We start from the raw sequence: 16,523 nt of genomic DNA, 5'->3' as shown, positions 1-16,523 counted from the left end.
AAGATCACTGTGGCTGAGCTCCAGAGATGCAGTCGGGAGATGGGAGAAAGTTGTAGAAAGTCAACCATCACTGCAGCCCCCCACCAGTCGGGGCTTTATGGCAGAGTGGGCCAACGGAAGCTTCTCCTCAGTGCAAGACACATGAAAGTCCGCATGGAGTTTGCTAAAAAACACCTGAAGGACTCCAAGATGGTGAGAAATAAGATTCTCTGGTCTGATGAGACCAAGATAGAACTTTTTGGCCTTATTTCTAAGCGGTATGTGTAGAGAAAACCAGGCACTGCTCATCACCTGTCCAATACAGTCCCAACAGTGAAGCATGGTGGTGGCAGCATCATGCTGTGGGGGTGTTTTTTAGCTGCAGGGACAGGACAACTGGTTGCAATCGAGGGAAAGATGAATGTCAAGTACAGGGATATCCTGGAAGAAAACCTTCTCCAGAGTGCTCAGGACCTCAGACTGGGCTGAAGGTTTACCTTACAACAAGACAATGACCCTAAGCACACAGCTAAAATAACGAAGGAGTGGCTTCACAACAACTCAGTGATTGTTCTTGAATGGCCCAGCCAGAGCCCTGACTTAAACCCAATTGAGCATCTCTGGAGAGACCTAAAAATGGCTGTCCACCAATGTTTACCATCCAACCTGACAGAACTGGAGAGGATCTGCAAGGAGGAATGGCAGAGGATCCCCAAATCTAGGTGTGAAAAACTTATTGCATCTTTCCCAAAAAGACTCATCAAAAGGGGCTTCTACTAAATACTGAGCAAAGGGTCTGAATACTTAGGACCATGTGATATTTCAGTTTTTCTTTTTTAATAAATCTGCAAAAATGTCAACAATTCTGTGTTTTTCTGTCAATATGGGGTGCTGTGTGTACATTAATGAGGAAAAAATGAACTTAAATGATTTTAGAAAATGGCTGCAATATAACAAAGAGTGAAAAATTTAAGGGGGTCTGAGTACCTTCCGTCCCCACTGTACATAGAGGGAGGAGGAGGTGAAGGGGTTAATGTACAGATGTTCAGGATAAGGGAGGTGAGGGGTTAAAGTATAATCAAAAAACTATAAACTTTTTTTTGTTTTGAATAGAATGGAGAGGGATTGGCTCACCTATCAGGTTGTTATTGTTGTCTTTGTACCTATTGGGAAGATTCCTCTCTATTACTCCTGTTTACCATTTTCACTGTAAGTGAAAGTAAAAGAAAATCTGAAATTTTGGGTTGTCTGCAGGACAGGAATAGCAGGAAAATCTTCCAATGAAGACATTAGTTCTAATAACCCCGGTGACTACTAGGGATTTACTCATTTTAGAAGGCTTTGCTCTCACTTCCTGTTTGGTTATGGGACAGGAAGTGAAGGAAAATCTCAATGGGATTTTAACCCAATCTTACTCTATCCAAAATAAAAAAAAAGTTTTTCTAATAGTTCTACTACAATATACAGATCAGATCAAAGACAGGATGGATCTGATGTACTGTAGAGAGGTGAATGACAGTGAAGGTAGATTTCTTTTCGATTGGTGTACAAGAGCTTCCTGATAACCAGCCAATAAGTGACACATGGCTGCTCACTGCAGCCTTTTTTTTTTACTTTCTGTGATGGAATGATTGATCACAGCAACCACATGGCACAGAGGCACTCTCATTGGCTCTGTACCTTTTGCCTATGGTCTGCTGTGTCCAATCACAGGACTGCCCATGCACAGGAGCTCTCAGAGGGTATTATGACATGATAGGGGAGGGAACTGGTCATACATGTACAATGGCCGGTCTGCAAGAGGTTCAAATATAACACAAGACCACAAGCTGTGTATAGAAAGTGTTTATTTTTGTTCTCATCACCTCTGATTACAATCAATTGACAAAAACTTGCTATCACACCAAAATTGAGACAGTAATCTAATGCCTAAACCCCAATCCTCAATCATTTCAGTAACTTTATAAGGCTGGATGACTGAATTACTGACATATCACTGTAAACATCATCATTATATTTTAAAGTTCCACATTTTATCGTTAAAAACCCATCTTCATCCTTGAAATCCATTTGAAACTTTGCCTAGGCTTAGATGATGTCATCAGTCTGCTGCGGGCAGGAGGAAGCATTTCCTCAGTCTCCCCTCCCCCAGTGATCGGACCACAACATGATAAAATTACAGCAAGTCATAAGGTGAGAGGCTGCAGCAGAGGCTGATTTGTGTCAGGATTACTGAACACAGCCAAGAACTGCACAGGCACAATGATTTATTTGACTTTGTCATCCCCGAGCCGACATCTCAGCCCTGGCAGTAGATGGTGACCCTGGGTGATGCCTGAACAAAGGTGGCGCTGTCTGAAGAGACAAGGAGATGAAGACATTGTCAGGGGAGTTCTGTGATCTCTGGGAGAGGTAATGAATACCTGGAAGGGTTAAATATTACCAATCATACACTTAACATAAAAAGTATATCTGATGATAGGTCAGCTTTATACAGACAATATAATCTAATGGAACCATTTACTTCCTTACTCACCCCTAACCCTTTACCCTCCGATCATCATTCCTGACACCCAAATAATCATCCCGAAATATAACAAAATAAAAGATGATGAGAAAGGATTCATTTATCCAAATTATACATGAAGTAAGAATAGGAAGAATTCATCACTGAGATTATCAGGACTATACAATGTGGTTATACATGGAATATACACACCGAAAATCATTTTTATTTAAAAAAAAAACTTAGGGTTACAAAATACACAAACAGCAGTTTTCTCAGGAAAGTTCATGTACATTCATTCTGTGTGAATGGGGCAAAACAAACAATTATTATTAGGCTATTTCATGTGCTGGATTAATATTTCCATTGATTTAAAATGGAAAACACTGTATTTGGCCACTAGATGGCACTAATTATGATAGAAAATATTTAGCACCTTCTAGTGGCCAAATCCAGTATTTTGAATAAAATAAAATGTCCAGCACAGGAAATGGCCCAATGACAAGGGCTGCTGATAAGGCAGTACAGCCAGCCCTCCTGTACTGGACCCCGGCCCCATTAGTTCAAAAGGGGGGCCCGGGAACCTGCTGAGCAAGAGGGCCGGCTGTACTGCCTTATTGCAGACACTGATCCTTTTCTGCCTCCCCCTGCAGTGCTGTGAGCTCCTCCTCCTCTCCCTCCCTCCCTCCGGCTGTACTGCAGAGGGATTGGTTCTAGCACATGCACTGCTTTCATCTGTTCATCCCCCCTGTGTATCACTTCCCAGGACACACTTAACCCCTTGATCGCCCCCTGGTGTTTAACTCCTTCCCTGCCAGTGTCATTTATACAGTAATCAATGGCTATTTGTAGCTCTGATCGCTGTATTACTGCCAACGGTCCCAAAATAGTGTCAAAAATTGTCCGATGTGTCCGCCATAATGTCGCAGTCACAATAAAAAAAAAAATCTAAGATCGCCGCCATTAATAGTAAAAAAAAAAAATTAATAATAAAAATGCCATAAATCTATCCCCTATTTTGTAGACACTATAACTTTTGCGCAAACCAATCAATATACGCTTATTGCGTTTTTTTTTACCAAAAATTTGTAGAAGAATACATATCGGCCTAAACTGAGGAAAAAAAATTGTTTGTTTTTTTGAAAAAAATGTGGGATATTTATTATAGAAAAAAATACAAAATATTGTGTTTTTTTCAAAATTGTCACTCTTTTTTTATTTACAGCGCAAAAAATAAAAACCGCAGAGGTGATCAAATACCACCAAAAGAAAGCTCTATTTGTGGGGGAAAAAAGGGCATCAATTTTGTTTGGATACAACGTCGCACGACCGCGCAATTGTCAGTTAAAATGACGCAGTGCTGAATCACAAAATATACTCTGGTCAGGAAGGGGGTAAAATCTTCCAGGGCTGAAGTGGTTAACATTCCCAGTGCAGTGCTAGAAATGTCATAGTCAATGGACACAACAATCATCTGTACTATGAATTAGAATGTTCTGGAATCTTCTGAGAGAAGTAATGAGCCCATTATATCATCGGGGGAATGAGGATTATCAGACATTCTGTTCACACCCTGATTACTGTGACCATAACTGTGAGGAAAATATTTTAAATGTTTCTCCAATTAGAGAAAATCAATGAAAAGATTATTTTTAATAACAATAAAATGATTTGCAGATAATAAGTTGGATGAGGAATTACATGTTGTTTGTTGATTTGTCTTCTCTGTTTAGCTATTGAACATTTTCTTTAAGCTTTGGAGAGCATTTTCTTTTGTGATGGATTTCCAGCCATCTGGTATTTCTGCTGGTTTTGCATTGTATTCTTTAGCAAACTCCTTATTAAACTTCACAAAAATATACTTCCAGTAATCTGAGGACTCGATGCTGGGATCTGGTTGGATGGCCCAATCTGGATAAATGGTACGATACTCTTTGTATGGGTGCCATTTGCCTTCTGTGGCTGAACATCGAAATCTGCCATTAGATACAACAGATGTACTACATATATCAGTGATTAAGATTCTAGTATCAATCCATTTGTATCTTCCCAGTCCTTTGGGTCTGTGGATGGTAGCAAAGTGCTCCTTGTGTTCATCACCTCCGGCCTCACAGGGGACTTTACAGAATGGACATTGCTTCCCACAGCCAACAACCTTCCTGAACAATTCATCCTGAGGCTTCACCGTCACCCTGGAGAGTACAGACTTTATATCCATAGATTGCAGCTCTGATAAGACTTTTGTTTCTGTATCTCGGAGGAAGAGCTGAATGTCAAATAAAAATTGTCCAACATCAGCCGTGTTCTGGAAAGTGACCGCTTGCATCTCATTCTGTGGGATCACTAATTCTTCCTTTAGTATCTCACATACACTTTTCAGAAAATCTGAGACTGTCGATCTTTTAACAGAGTTGTCTTCAGTAAGAGCTCCTCTAATCTTTTTGTCCAGTAAAGAGAGCAGGTTTTCTTGTAATGGTTTTAGGATTTGGGGCTTTGCATATGTTTCAATGTAATTTAGTATCCAGGCTTTTGTATATTTCTCATAGTAACCCATATAGATGACATATTTCTGGAAGGACATTTCTTTCAGCAGCTCCTTCATTAAAAACTCTTGAAAGAATGTTCTACTGCTGAATGTCTTGTTGTCTGGACTACCTTCTATGTCATCCACTATTTCCTGCCCAAGATGACGGAAAACATGATCCATCATTGCTGGTTTTAGACATCGCTCACAGAATTCTTTGGCTTTAGTCTGACAAATATCTTTCTCTTGAAATATGCTGATAAATGTTTCTAAATATCCAGGCTTTAGTTTCTCCAAACGCACTTTTGGATCGTTCTCTCTAATGAATTTCTCATGCATCTCTTGAAACTCTCTGGAAGCTTTTCTAAGAATGTGAAGCTTGATATCCACTTCAAACCATGAGGACAAATGAAGATTTCTGGACTGTTTAGAAATCTCTGTTGTAATCATATGAAGTAATTCCTGGCAATAGTTGTCACAATAGTCCTCTCCAGTTTCCACCTTCTCTCTGATATATTTGTTACAGTTATCTATAAGAGAACGAGCAAAACCATTTATTTTGTCAAAATGCTCATTTCTGTACCTAAATGTATCTGTCAGTTTTGTAATCCAACCCCTCTCAATATATTTCTTATCCATCTTGAAATCAGTCTGTGTGATATCTGCCAAGTCCATCACACCCAGTAAGCGTTCATTTACAGCTGATCCTTTATTGCTCATGTCATTCATTAGCTGCTGGAACATAGATCTACTGACAATGTGCGTTTTTAATTTCTCTATCTGTAGATCAGTCAGTGTCTTCTCCCACATCAACTCAAATTCTCTCTTTAACTCTTCATTGTTCAGCTTTTTTTTCTTCTCTCGGCACCTCTTGAGGAGATCTGTGATTTTGTCCTCAATCAATTTCTGGGTATTATTTTGCATATTCTGAATCTTGAATTTCCCTTTCTGAATTGAGACAGCCTCATCCAACTTCACAAGAGAACTCCTTTTTAGTTGGTCCTTCAGGGATGTTGTGCTCAGAATAAAATCTTGTTTGTATCGTTCTATTAGATGAACATTTTCATTTTTATTGTCAAAGTAGTTTTCCAGCAATTCCAATACTTTACTTTCATTACTAATCAACAAATTGTTGAGCTCATTCTTAAATTCCAAACACAGTTCATCACTTAGACTCTCTGCAGTCTGATTCTTAATGTTTGTCTCTGTACGGATCAGCCAATCATGGACAGCTTTTCGGAACTCCCATTCCCACTGTGAGTATTCTATAGACAGGTTATTATAAGCTTCTGCCACCAGGCTGTTCCTGAAACTGAAGATGAATTTCTCATGTTTTACAGCTTTCCATAAACTTTCTATCCATGTTATAAATTCAGGAATAGTTAAAGGCCTGTGCAGAGATTCTTTGTTTGTCATTAATTCTAATAAATACTTTTTCAGTTCAGACACATGTTCACTGTACCCAGAATTTACTGGAGCCATTGGAGGGACCCCAAGCCAGAGCCCAGGAATGTACCAGTTGTCTTTCTCCAGATTGTAATCCATCACATCACTGAAAGTTTTGATTTCACTTTTATTTTCCATCTCTGCAGCTACTTTTGTCATTTCATTCAGTTGTTCCAGAAGTTTCTTCCTGTCTCTCATGTTCTTGTCATGAGCGGACACATCGCTCACATTCTGATGTACAAACTGGCAGTTGGGTCTCTTTCCTATTTCTTTCATTCTAAGAAAAGCATGGACCACAATCTGTAAAATATCCTTCATTTCTGTTGTATTTTCCATGGCCATATTGATGATGGTGATATCACTCAACCCAACCACTAGTGTGGCCAGTTCATTGTCATGTTCATAACTGCCCTCCAAGGAAGCCAACTCTGGAGCTTTCAGCCCCTCAGTGTCAATGATCAGGATGAAGTCACAGCCCAGCTCCTCCTGGAAGTTCTCTTTCACATTAATAAGAGTCATGAAGGCTCCTCGTGTGCATCGTCCACTGGCCACCGGGAACTGCAGACCAAACATGGTGTTGAGAAGAGTGGATTTCCCCGTACTCTGCACCCCTAGTACAGTGATCACTCTCATTCTGCATTTTCCCCCTGTTTTGGTGTTCAGCTCATTTAGAACATCAGTTATCCACCATAGAGGAATGTTGGAGGCATCTCCATCTATCAGCTCCAATGGGAAACCATCCAACAAAAGATCAGCAGCAATTCCTGGCAATCTAGTAAATTGTCTTTTATCTATTTTTCTTTCTTTAAACATGGAACACTCAGCTTCATAAAACTGTCCCATCTCACGTAGAAAATGTTCAATTCCTAAAGAACTGTCAGAGATTTTCTGGTCTATCTGTTTGAGCTCTTGATTATTAATTAGGGCATTGTTACATTTTTCTTTGTATTTAGCTTGTAGATTAGAAAGGTGACTTCTAGCAATTGAATCAAGTTCAAATTTCATCCATTTCAGAAAATATTGTTTCTCAGTCTCAGACAAATGAGTGATTGCATCAATAAAGAGCATTAAACCATGGGGCAGATCATGGTTATATTGTTCCTCATGTAGTGAAATGCGTTTCTTTATCAGTTCATCTTGATATTGTTGTGTGTCTTTACCATCTTGCTTTGTCATTCTGCAAAGTTCCTTTTCTAGTTTAGATAACTGTCTCCAGAGATCTCCCTGTAACTTCATAGTGTTCTTTTTGTAGTCAGACACATTTGTTATTTCTTCTGTAATTTTCCTGGCATGTTCCCTGGCCTTCTGACATTCAGAAATATTCTCATCCACTTGGATGCTCAATCCATGAGTTTCTTTTTCAAGGTCTCTCATTGTATTTTCTTTTAGCTTACTTTTAAAGAAATCTATAATATTGCTTTGTAGTTTTTTTACAAATGCTGCCTCATTTGTCATGACTGCATGTTTTATCACATTTTTTTTTTTGAACTTTAGCACTGGCATTAATTCTTGAAGGTACTTCAGTGTTTCTTTAGAACTTTGAGTAACAATGAAGTAATACTGGGTGTCAGTGGTTGGGCAGGATGATAAAAGTCTGAATTCCCTCTCAGAAATATCCGCAATAAATATAAACACAGCTGATGAAATTCTAGTCAGAAACTTGAACTGGTCCCAGTTGGCCTCCAGGTCTCCTCGTAGGTTGGTCACTGCGATGGGTTCTGGGAAAACATCAGACTTACCACAGGGAAAATACCAGGAAACTTCTACCAGTCCATCAGATATTTCCCTCTTAATGTTTCCTCCATTCATATTGTCATGTATGAAGAAGTTATTATGTTGCTGATCTGGATTAAGAACTTGGTTAAGGATTTTAGATTTGGATAATTTGTTTTTTCCTAATCTGACACAAGACACGATTGGCATGGAAGTATTCACCACATTTTCTTCTCTAAAGCCTTTACTGTGCACTAATGACTGAGGTCTCCATTTCTTCACTATGTCCCTCATTGCCCAAACCATGAGGGTGCAGTATGACCCGTCACCAGCAGGGAGCAGCAGAGGGACAGCAAACTGGCACATGGACAATTTGGTTACAATCTCTTGTTGGAGAAAACTGTCTGAGCAATGCAGGAGGACACACAGGACATCCAGGGGGTGAACAGAACTAGATGAATCATCATCTGGAACTAAATCATCATTAATTAGGTTGTCATCATCATCATCATTATCGTATACATCAACACCAGTAGACTGATCTTTCTCAAGAAGAATTACTCTTGCAGTCCTATTTAGGGCCATGAGTTTCCTCAAGTAATTCAAGGGAAGATCCTCTACAGTTTTAGGTGGTTTGCCATGCACGTTCTCTAAACCAACGCTCAGGATATCCCTCAGAGTCAATTTTGAAATCTTTGACATTTTTTCTGCAAGCTGATGAAAAGTAGTCTTTTTAGTCTTGTTGGTATAGAGTTCTGTAAAAAAGAAATGTTTAATGTTATATGTTAATGTTATATTCACTTGCTAAATCATTTGTGATCAACCGCGCACCCTATATACACACACATCAACTTTAAATGCAAAAATAACAATATCGTGAGTAGAGGTCGACCGATATGGGTTTTTCTCTGGCCGATGCCGATGCCGATATTTAGAAATCGCGGTGGCCGATGGCCGATATGTGATGCCGATTTTTTTGGGCCGATATATTTGGCCGATTTTTTTTTTCCTTTCTTTTTTCCCTTCATCTCATAAAATCTAACAGTTAGACCCCTTTCACACTGGGGCGTTTTTCAGGCGCTTTTGGGCTAAAAATAGCACCTGTAAAGTGCCTGTAAAACGGCTCCCCTGCAGTCTCAGTGTGATATCCCGAGTGCTTTCACACTGAGGCGATGCGCTGGCAGGATGTAAAAAAAAGTCCTGCAAACGGCATCTTTGGAGCGGTGTATACTGCTGCTCCACCACTCCTGCCCATTGAAATGAATGCGCACCGCTGCCGAAGCGCCTGCAAAGCGTTTTGGCAGCGGCGCTTCAGGGGCGCATTTAACCCCTTCCTCGGCCGCTAGCTGGGTTATAAGCGCCCCGCTAGCAGCCGAATAGCGCCTCTAAAATGACGGTAAAGCGCCGCTAAAACTAGCAGCGTTTTACCATCAACGCCTGCCCGCTCCAGTGTGAAAGCAGCCTTAAGTAATACAGAAATTTTTTTTCATTTAAACATTAAACAAAACAAACCTTCAATCAGTTCACTTGTATGTATAATTTAGAAAAAAAACCATAAAAAAAAAAAAAAAAACTATCTTAAATAATAAATACACAAAAACAGGTAATCAAAACTTTTGGACGAAAAAAAATGGGCTAACTTTACTGCTTATTTTTTTTTTTTAATTCATTACTGTATTTTTTTTTTTTAAATTGCGTTTGAAAGACCGCTGCGCAAATACCGTGTGACATAAAATATTGCAACAATCACCATTTTATTCCCTAGGGTCTCTGCTAAAAAAATATATATAATGTTTGGGGGTTCTAAGTGATTTTCTAGCAGAAAATACAGAATTTTTACTTGTAAGCAACAAGTGTCAGAAAAGATTTAGTCTTTAAATGGTTAAACTGAAAACTTCTACACGCGGAGTTCAGTCTATTGATAAAAAGAACCTGAAAGAGATACAAATGTATCTTCTTATCAGACTTGGCAGGCTGCCCAGAGGAGGGGAGAATCCTCTCCACAGATAACTTAGGGAAACTTGCATTAACTTCTATTACAGAAGTCATTTGCAAGTCACGGCTGAAGTTATAATCGGCCTTTTTTATCAGCACAATCGGCCGATGCCGATTAAGTAAAAAACGCCAAATATCGGCCGATATATCGGCCGGCCGATATATCGGTCGACCTCTAATCGTGAGCAACCACTAGATGTCTCCAGTGGATAGACATAAATTAACATGTGAAATCTTTTACAATATTCACTCTAAAGTGCATAAGTGCAAACAAATACATGTGGCTACCCCCAGATATCTCCAATGGGTATGAAAAGAAAAAATAAAGTGTCCAAAAAATCAATCATATAAAAGTGTAGTGTCCATGAACTTCCATCAAAGGACTTCCAATGGTGCATAAGTTGCCTTATCCAGTGACAAAGTGACTATGGGTCTTCCTCCACCAACATCTGTCACACAGCCTACTCACCGGAACTACATGACTTCCATTACAGGAGTTACATACAGTGGATGGTCTCAATGGAGGCTGCAACGATTCGGTAGACAGACTCCCAAAGCACTGTTTGCACTTATGCACTTTAGAGTGAATATTGTAAGGCCCCTTTCACACATGCGGACAGTATGTCCGTATTTCATCCATCCGTTTTCGGATGAAATACGGACATACATGCATCCCTATGGGATAGCGGGTGTCAGCGGATGTACATCCGCAAACACCCGATGTCGTCCGGCTCCGTTCTCGTCCGATTCTGCGGACGGAAGAAAATCCTATTTTTCTATCCGTCTGCAGAGCGGATCGGAGGAACACGGACTGATAGGGGAGAGCGGAGATCTGACAGGGCGGTCCCTGTACAGTGTGCGGGTCCCACCCTGTCATCCGCCAGCTCAGCTGGGGAAAGCGGAGCGATCCCCGCTGAGCAGCGGATGTTCACGGGGCGGATCAACACGGATCCGTCCCGTGTGAAAGGGGCCTAAAAGATTTCACGTTAATTTATGTTTATCCACTGGAAACATCTAGTGGTTGCTCACAATATTGTTATGGTTTCATTTAAAAATGTATGCGTATATAGGGTGCGCAGTTCATCAGAAATTTTCACACACATAAGGTATCCCCTTCACAACGTGCAGCCCCTATAAATATATAATAACCTTTGCACAGGTAGAGAAATTATATACAATCCAATTTCCATTTCTTCCATTTAAATTGCAATCAACTGGGGGCAGAGCTTGCCATGGACCGTGATGGATGCTTGAAGGAGCTGCTCCAGTTGTGCAGAAGACAGAACGGCCCGCAGCAACACTCCAGGACACCGGATCACACAGCAAACACCCGTGGACTTCACCCCAGACACACGATTATGTCCAAGAAGAGGAAACAGGACATGAAGCTTCAGCAGCAGCGTGGGAGTAAGCAAAATGGCACCGCCGGGCCTCACATCCCGACCTCCAGAGCAGTCGGGATGTGAGGCCCGGCGGTGCCATTTTGCTTACTTCCACGGCCAGAGCGGTCGGGGGCGGAGCTTCACGGCCGACGTCCCCCGCTGCCATCTCATGCTAACAGCTGTTCAGACGCGAACAGACTAATTCTACGGAACACGAGATTCTTTTATCTATTGCTGCGCTGCTGAAGCACTTTTTTTACAGATACCATTTACATTTAATACTTCCTACTTGGAAGGATTTCCATTTGGATCGCTCTTAGAGTTTTTTCTTTTTTCTTGGGGGATTGCTGTTTTCCACCCTGCTTCTAAGGCACGGATTTACCCTGGACTACCGATGACCATTCCCTGCAAAGGAGATCCAGCGTAGCTGTCCACCAGTGGCATACTGAGCCTTGTCTGACCCCCTGTAATTAAGGGGTCCACCCTGTCTGGTAAGCGCACTCATGATTATTTTTACCACATCCGATGCATTATGAAAAGTGATTGACCTGCCTGCATCAAGAGGAATTGAATCCCAGTTTTGATCATATGGACTTTTCATTAATTTTATATTTATTTCTTAGTTTCTTTTGTTGCGCTGCACTTATTTTGTTTTATGATTGTTTTTTGAGGTTGGTGAATTCCTTTAGTGCTTAGCTTGTATTTATCATTACTATTTAGTCTTCGCTGATTGTTCTTTGTTTTATAATTTCAGTAACACTGCACCACCTAAATGTACACATGTGAAATTCCCCTATGTCTTCTCTGCTAACGTGGACTCAAAAAAAGAGTTCTTGATAGCCATAAGGGACACAGTAAACTTTACACAAAGAATTTAAAGATTTCCAAGGCAGATATCTGATATTGACTTGTGACATCAAATCTATGACACTCACAATAGTAAATGTGTATGCACCCAACGTACACCAAATACGTTTTTTCAACAAACTATTAAAGTCCATACACAAATTCCAACAAGGAGGTCTGCTCCTATGTGGGGATTTTAATGTCACCCCGGACCTGACCATGGATTCTACAGCTGCTCGTGGATGGCAAACTCTATCTCTTAAACTTTACATTCAACTACATGACCTCTACGATGCCAGCGAAAGAGGCTTAACCTTTTTTTCAAACTCTCATCGGTCTTATTTGCAGAGACTTATTTCTGCTGGACAAATGGCTCTTGACAAAAGCTACTGCTACATCTATTAATACCATCACGTGGTCTGACCACTTTGATACTACTGACAATTTAAGACTCTTCATCATTCCAATCCACCCTTATATCTAGAGTCTACAACAAACAAAATATAAGGCTGAACTGGAAAAATATCTCATAGAGTTTTATAAAACTGACCAGTCCTCAGTGGACAATCCCTTTGTACTATGGAATGCCCATAAGGTGTTCATAAGAGGCAAAGAGGCAGAGGCAGAAACATATAAACAACCTCATTGAGGAGATCGCCATCATAGATACTCAAAATAAACAAACAGTTACCAGACCTCTCCCAAAAATGATTTCATTTACGCCATACTCTATGCTCTCTTCTGCTAGGTGACTTTGAAAAAGCAACTAATGCCGTGTACACAAGGGCGGACTTTTTGACAGCAAAGGTCTGACGAAAAGAATCCGCCGGACAATTCGATCGTGTGTGGGCTTCATCAGATTTTTGCTGTCGAAAAATCAGATGGACTTTAGAAATTGAACATGTTTCAAATCTTTGTTCCGGAACTCCGCCGAAACCAGTTGCTATGGAGAAATCCGCTCGTCTGTATGCTGTTCCGACGGACCAAAAACGAGGCATGCTCTGAAGCAAGTACGAGACTGAAGCGCTCGGTTTGGTAAAACTAGAGTTCTTATTGGAGCTAGCACATTCCTCATGCTGCAAATTCTGTGATCGTTTAAATGCAGCGCATTATGGTCTTCTTTATAATGCTAGAAGAACGAAGTTGTTTTGCTGCTCATATTCACACAGAGTTCTCACAAACAGATTTCTGGATTATTTCTCCTGATCTCATGAATGATATTGTATTTTTTAAAAGCCCGATCTCCATAATGTTTTTAAATATTTTTTTGGAGTCATCTTTTATTATTTTGGATTTCATCAAGATCTTTTTTTATGATTATTTAAAAATTATTTTCTAGTGATCTCCATATATTTTTTTTATGTGTGTCAAGTTACCACAATAACATTAATAATGTTTTATTTTTTTGTTAGTCAAGTTAACACAATAACATTATTAATGTTTTATTTCTTTGTGTGTCAAGTTAACACAATAAAATTATTAATGTTTTATTTTTTTGTGTGTCAAGTTACCACAATAACATTATATTTTATTTTTGTTTTTTTGTGTGTCAAGTTACCACAATAACCTTTTTTTAATGTTTTTTTTTATGTGTCAAGTTACCACAATAATCTTTTTTTTTATGTTTTCTTTGGTTTCAAGTTGCCACAATAACATTATATTTTTGTGTTTTTTGGAACCTCAAGGAGGTTGGTGTCCCTTGTTAATTTGACATTGTCTTTTAGAAATGCATTTGAATAAAAACACATAGGCAAATGTTTTCATAAAATATCCATTTATTCTGGTTAACAAAATAAAGATGAAGGCAATGCTGGAGAAACTTTAGGAATTTGTGAAGTCTTTTGGCCCCAGGGCACACATCGAGTCTGTGAAAACGAAAATTGAGATCTTGAGGAGTCCATATAATAGGGAGCACAATCTGGTCCAGGAATCCCAGAGATCAAGACCAGCAGCAGATGACATATATGTCTCCAGGCTGTGGTACTACACCAGCCTGCGTCTTCTGTCAGACCAGACTGAAGCCAGGTCATCGCTTTCTTCTCTTGGCTGAAGCCTTCCCTCCACGCTGCCCTGCACCCTTACCTGTAGCCTTCCCTGCAGCCTTCCTTGGAGGCTGTGGCTCTGGTGGTGGACTTGTGGTAGGAGGAGTAGGGGCTTGCTCATATATTTGGCTGTTGGCAGTTAACTCGCCCCTCAGCCCCTTGTGAAGGGCATCAGAAATAATTCTTTCACAGAGGAGGAGTTGGCCCTTCTCCAATTCGAGCAACCTGTTGGCTATATAGCAGCCATAGACCTCTTCAGCTTTGGGGGGGCTCCTTAGGACATTTGTAGCTTCTCTAATGAGGCACAGTGATGCCTCCTCTGTCACCGTCCCCTTCCTGGGCCTTTTTGTATGAAGGCGGAGGGGAGGCACCTGCGATTTGGTGAGGCTCCTACTGGGCCCGGCCACCTCCTGGCTGACACTGGGCCCGGCCTCCTCCTGTCTGCCACTTTCCAGAACTTCCTCCTGGCTGAGCTCATCCTGTGTATAAAAAAGGGACATAGTTTTAGTTTTTGATTCATCAATTACACACAATTTTCAGCTCATGACTTGCAAATTCAATGTTAATACATATAAAAGAGTATCATACTGACCCCAGCATTTTTTTCAAGCTGGTGAAAAACATTTTTGGCCACTACTGTCAATTGATATGTATACATCATTTTTCAGATAAAATCATTAATAGTTAATAAATTATAACATCTAGTTAACATAATTAATATTAGGACACTTAATATGTATAAAAATAATATACCTGGCTCAAGCTGGCGCATCCACTTCTTCCAGGATGGAAGGCCCAGGTTGTTCCTCATCAGCCTCTGCTGGGGTGGAGGGAAGGGTGGAGCGAAGGCTGCAGGGAAGGGTGGAGGGAAGGGTCGAAAGCGATTCCCTGGCTTCAGTCTGGTCGTCAAGAAAATGAAGTTTTTCGAAGTACCATAGCTTGGGTACATACACATCATCTGCTGATGCTCCTGATCTCAGGGAATTATGGATCTTGTTATGCTCCCTTCTATACATATTCCTCAAGATCCCAATTTTACATTCCAAAATCTCCAAGGTTGCTTCTGAGATCAAAGTCTGCACAAATGCCAGAAGTCTTTCCAGCATTGCCTTCCTTACTGGTTTGTTGTAATATGCACTGTGCTTGACCTCCCACAGATTCCTCATCTCCCTGTACTTGTCAATAAATTGTGACATGAATTCAGGGTCCTTAAACTTATTATTATTTTTTTCTGTAAGACAATACACAAGATAAAAACACTAATGTTAGCCCAAACTCTCATATTCTTATCCCAATATAGGCCTCAATCTATAAGCAGTATAGGCCACTGATGTTCGAAAATTTGTATAAAAATTAGTTTTTTTCGGTCACTCGCAACTTCTGCTCCTATTCCCTCCGCGAAACTCCGCCTGTGTCGCATGCCCCTGGTGTTCTTTTTCACGAATATTTCCCGCCTCTTCTCTTTTTGGTGCGCAGTAGGAGCAACATGGCGGAGACACAGCCGATTTGTGTTAATTACTCCAGTAACGAGGAAGTCTTAGTGACTAAGCATGTTGGTCTGTTAATGGTTAACAGAGATTCTGTTTGGTATTAAAGGTCAAAGTTCATTTCATAATAAAAATTGTTTTAAACCCAATAAAGGGGCAGCGGCCTAAGCTTTTGCACAATCCTTGTTTTGTGTTTATTTTATATTGTAGGTATGTTCTTATGGTATGATGGGTGTTAATGGGGTGTACAATTCCATGGCAACGATCATGCATACACTGTAGAATAATGCAAAACAGGTTATGAAAGCCACAAACACATGAATGATACAACACATGTGCATCAGCAAGGTGAGTTCACAATCCACATCGCACTTATGCAAGTAACAAGCACCGCCACGCGTTGCGGTAACACACACGTTGCGCGATGGAATGGTGTGACCTGAACCAAAATATTTCTACTACTACTGTTGGTTTGACCAATCAGGCGGGACTCACCTCTTTGCATTTTTGCTTGATGTGCTTTCTGTTAACAGCAAACCGGATCCAAATGCATGTGTGAAGATGCATATTAATGTCGATGTGTCATATCCCATGTAGATTCAT

General features: G+C 40.4%; 1 protein-coding gene across 1 annotated transcript; it reads right to left on the bottom strand.

Moving 5' to 3' along the window:
* Positions 1–1,809: 1,809 nt before the first annotated feature.
* On the bottom strand, positions 1,810–9,724 carry LOC141148396 (up-regulator of cell proliferation-like). Its single transcript, XM_073635859.1, has one exon. The coding sequence runs from the start codon at positions 8,868–8,870 to the stop codon at positions 4,215–4,217; it is 4,656 nt and encodes a 1,551-aa protein (XP_073491960.1). The 5' UTR covers positions 8,871–9,724; the 3' UTR covers positions 1,810–4,214.
* Positions 9,725–16,523: the final 6,799 nt, after the last annotated feature.

The sequence above is a fragment of the Aquarana catesbeiana genome, linkage group LG06, assembly GCF_042186555.1.
Source record: "Aquarana catesbeiana isolate 2022-GZ linkage group LG06, ASM4218655v1, whole genome shotgun sequence".
Taxonomy (NCBI): Eukaryota; Metazoa; Chordata; class Amphibia; order Anura; family Ranidae; genus Aquarana; species Aquarana catesbeiana.
Note: the sequence above shows the minus strand (reverse complement) of the source record. Positions and strands in the feature narration are given on the sequence as shown.

Excerpts from the sequence above, each read along its gene's own strand:
- LOC141148396 (XM_073635859.1), bottom strand. The coding sequence starts at position 8,870 with ATGTCAAAGATTTCAAAATTGACTCTGAGGGATATCCTGAGCGTTGGT.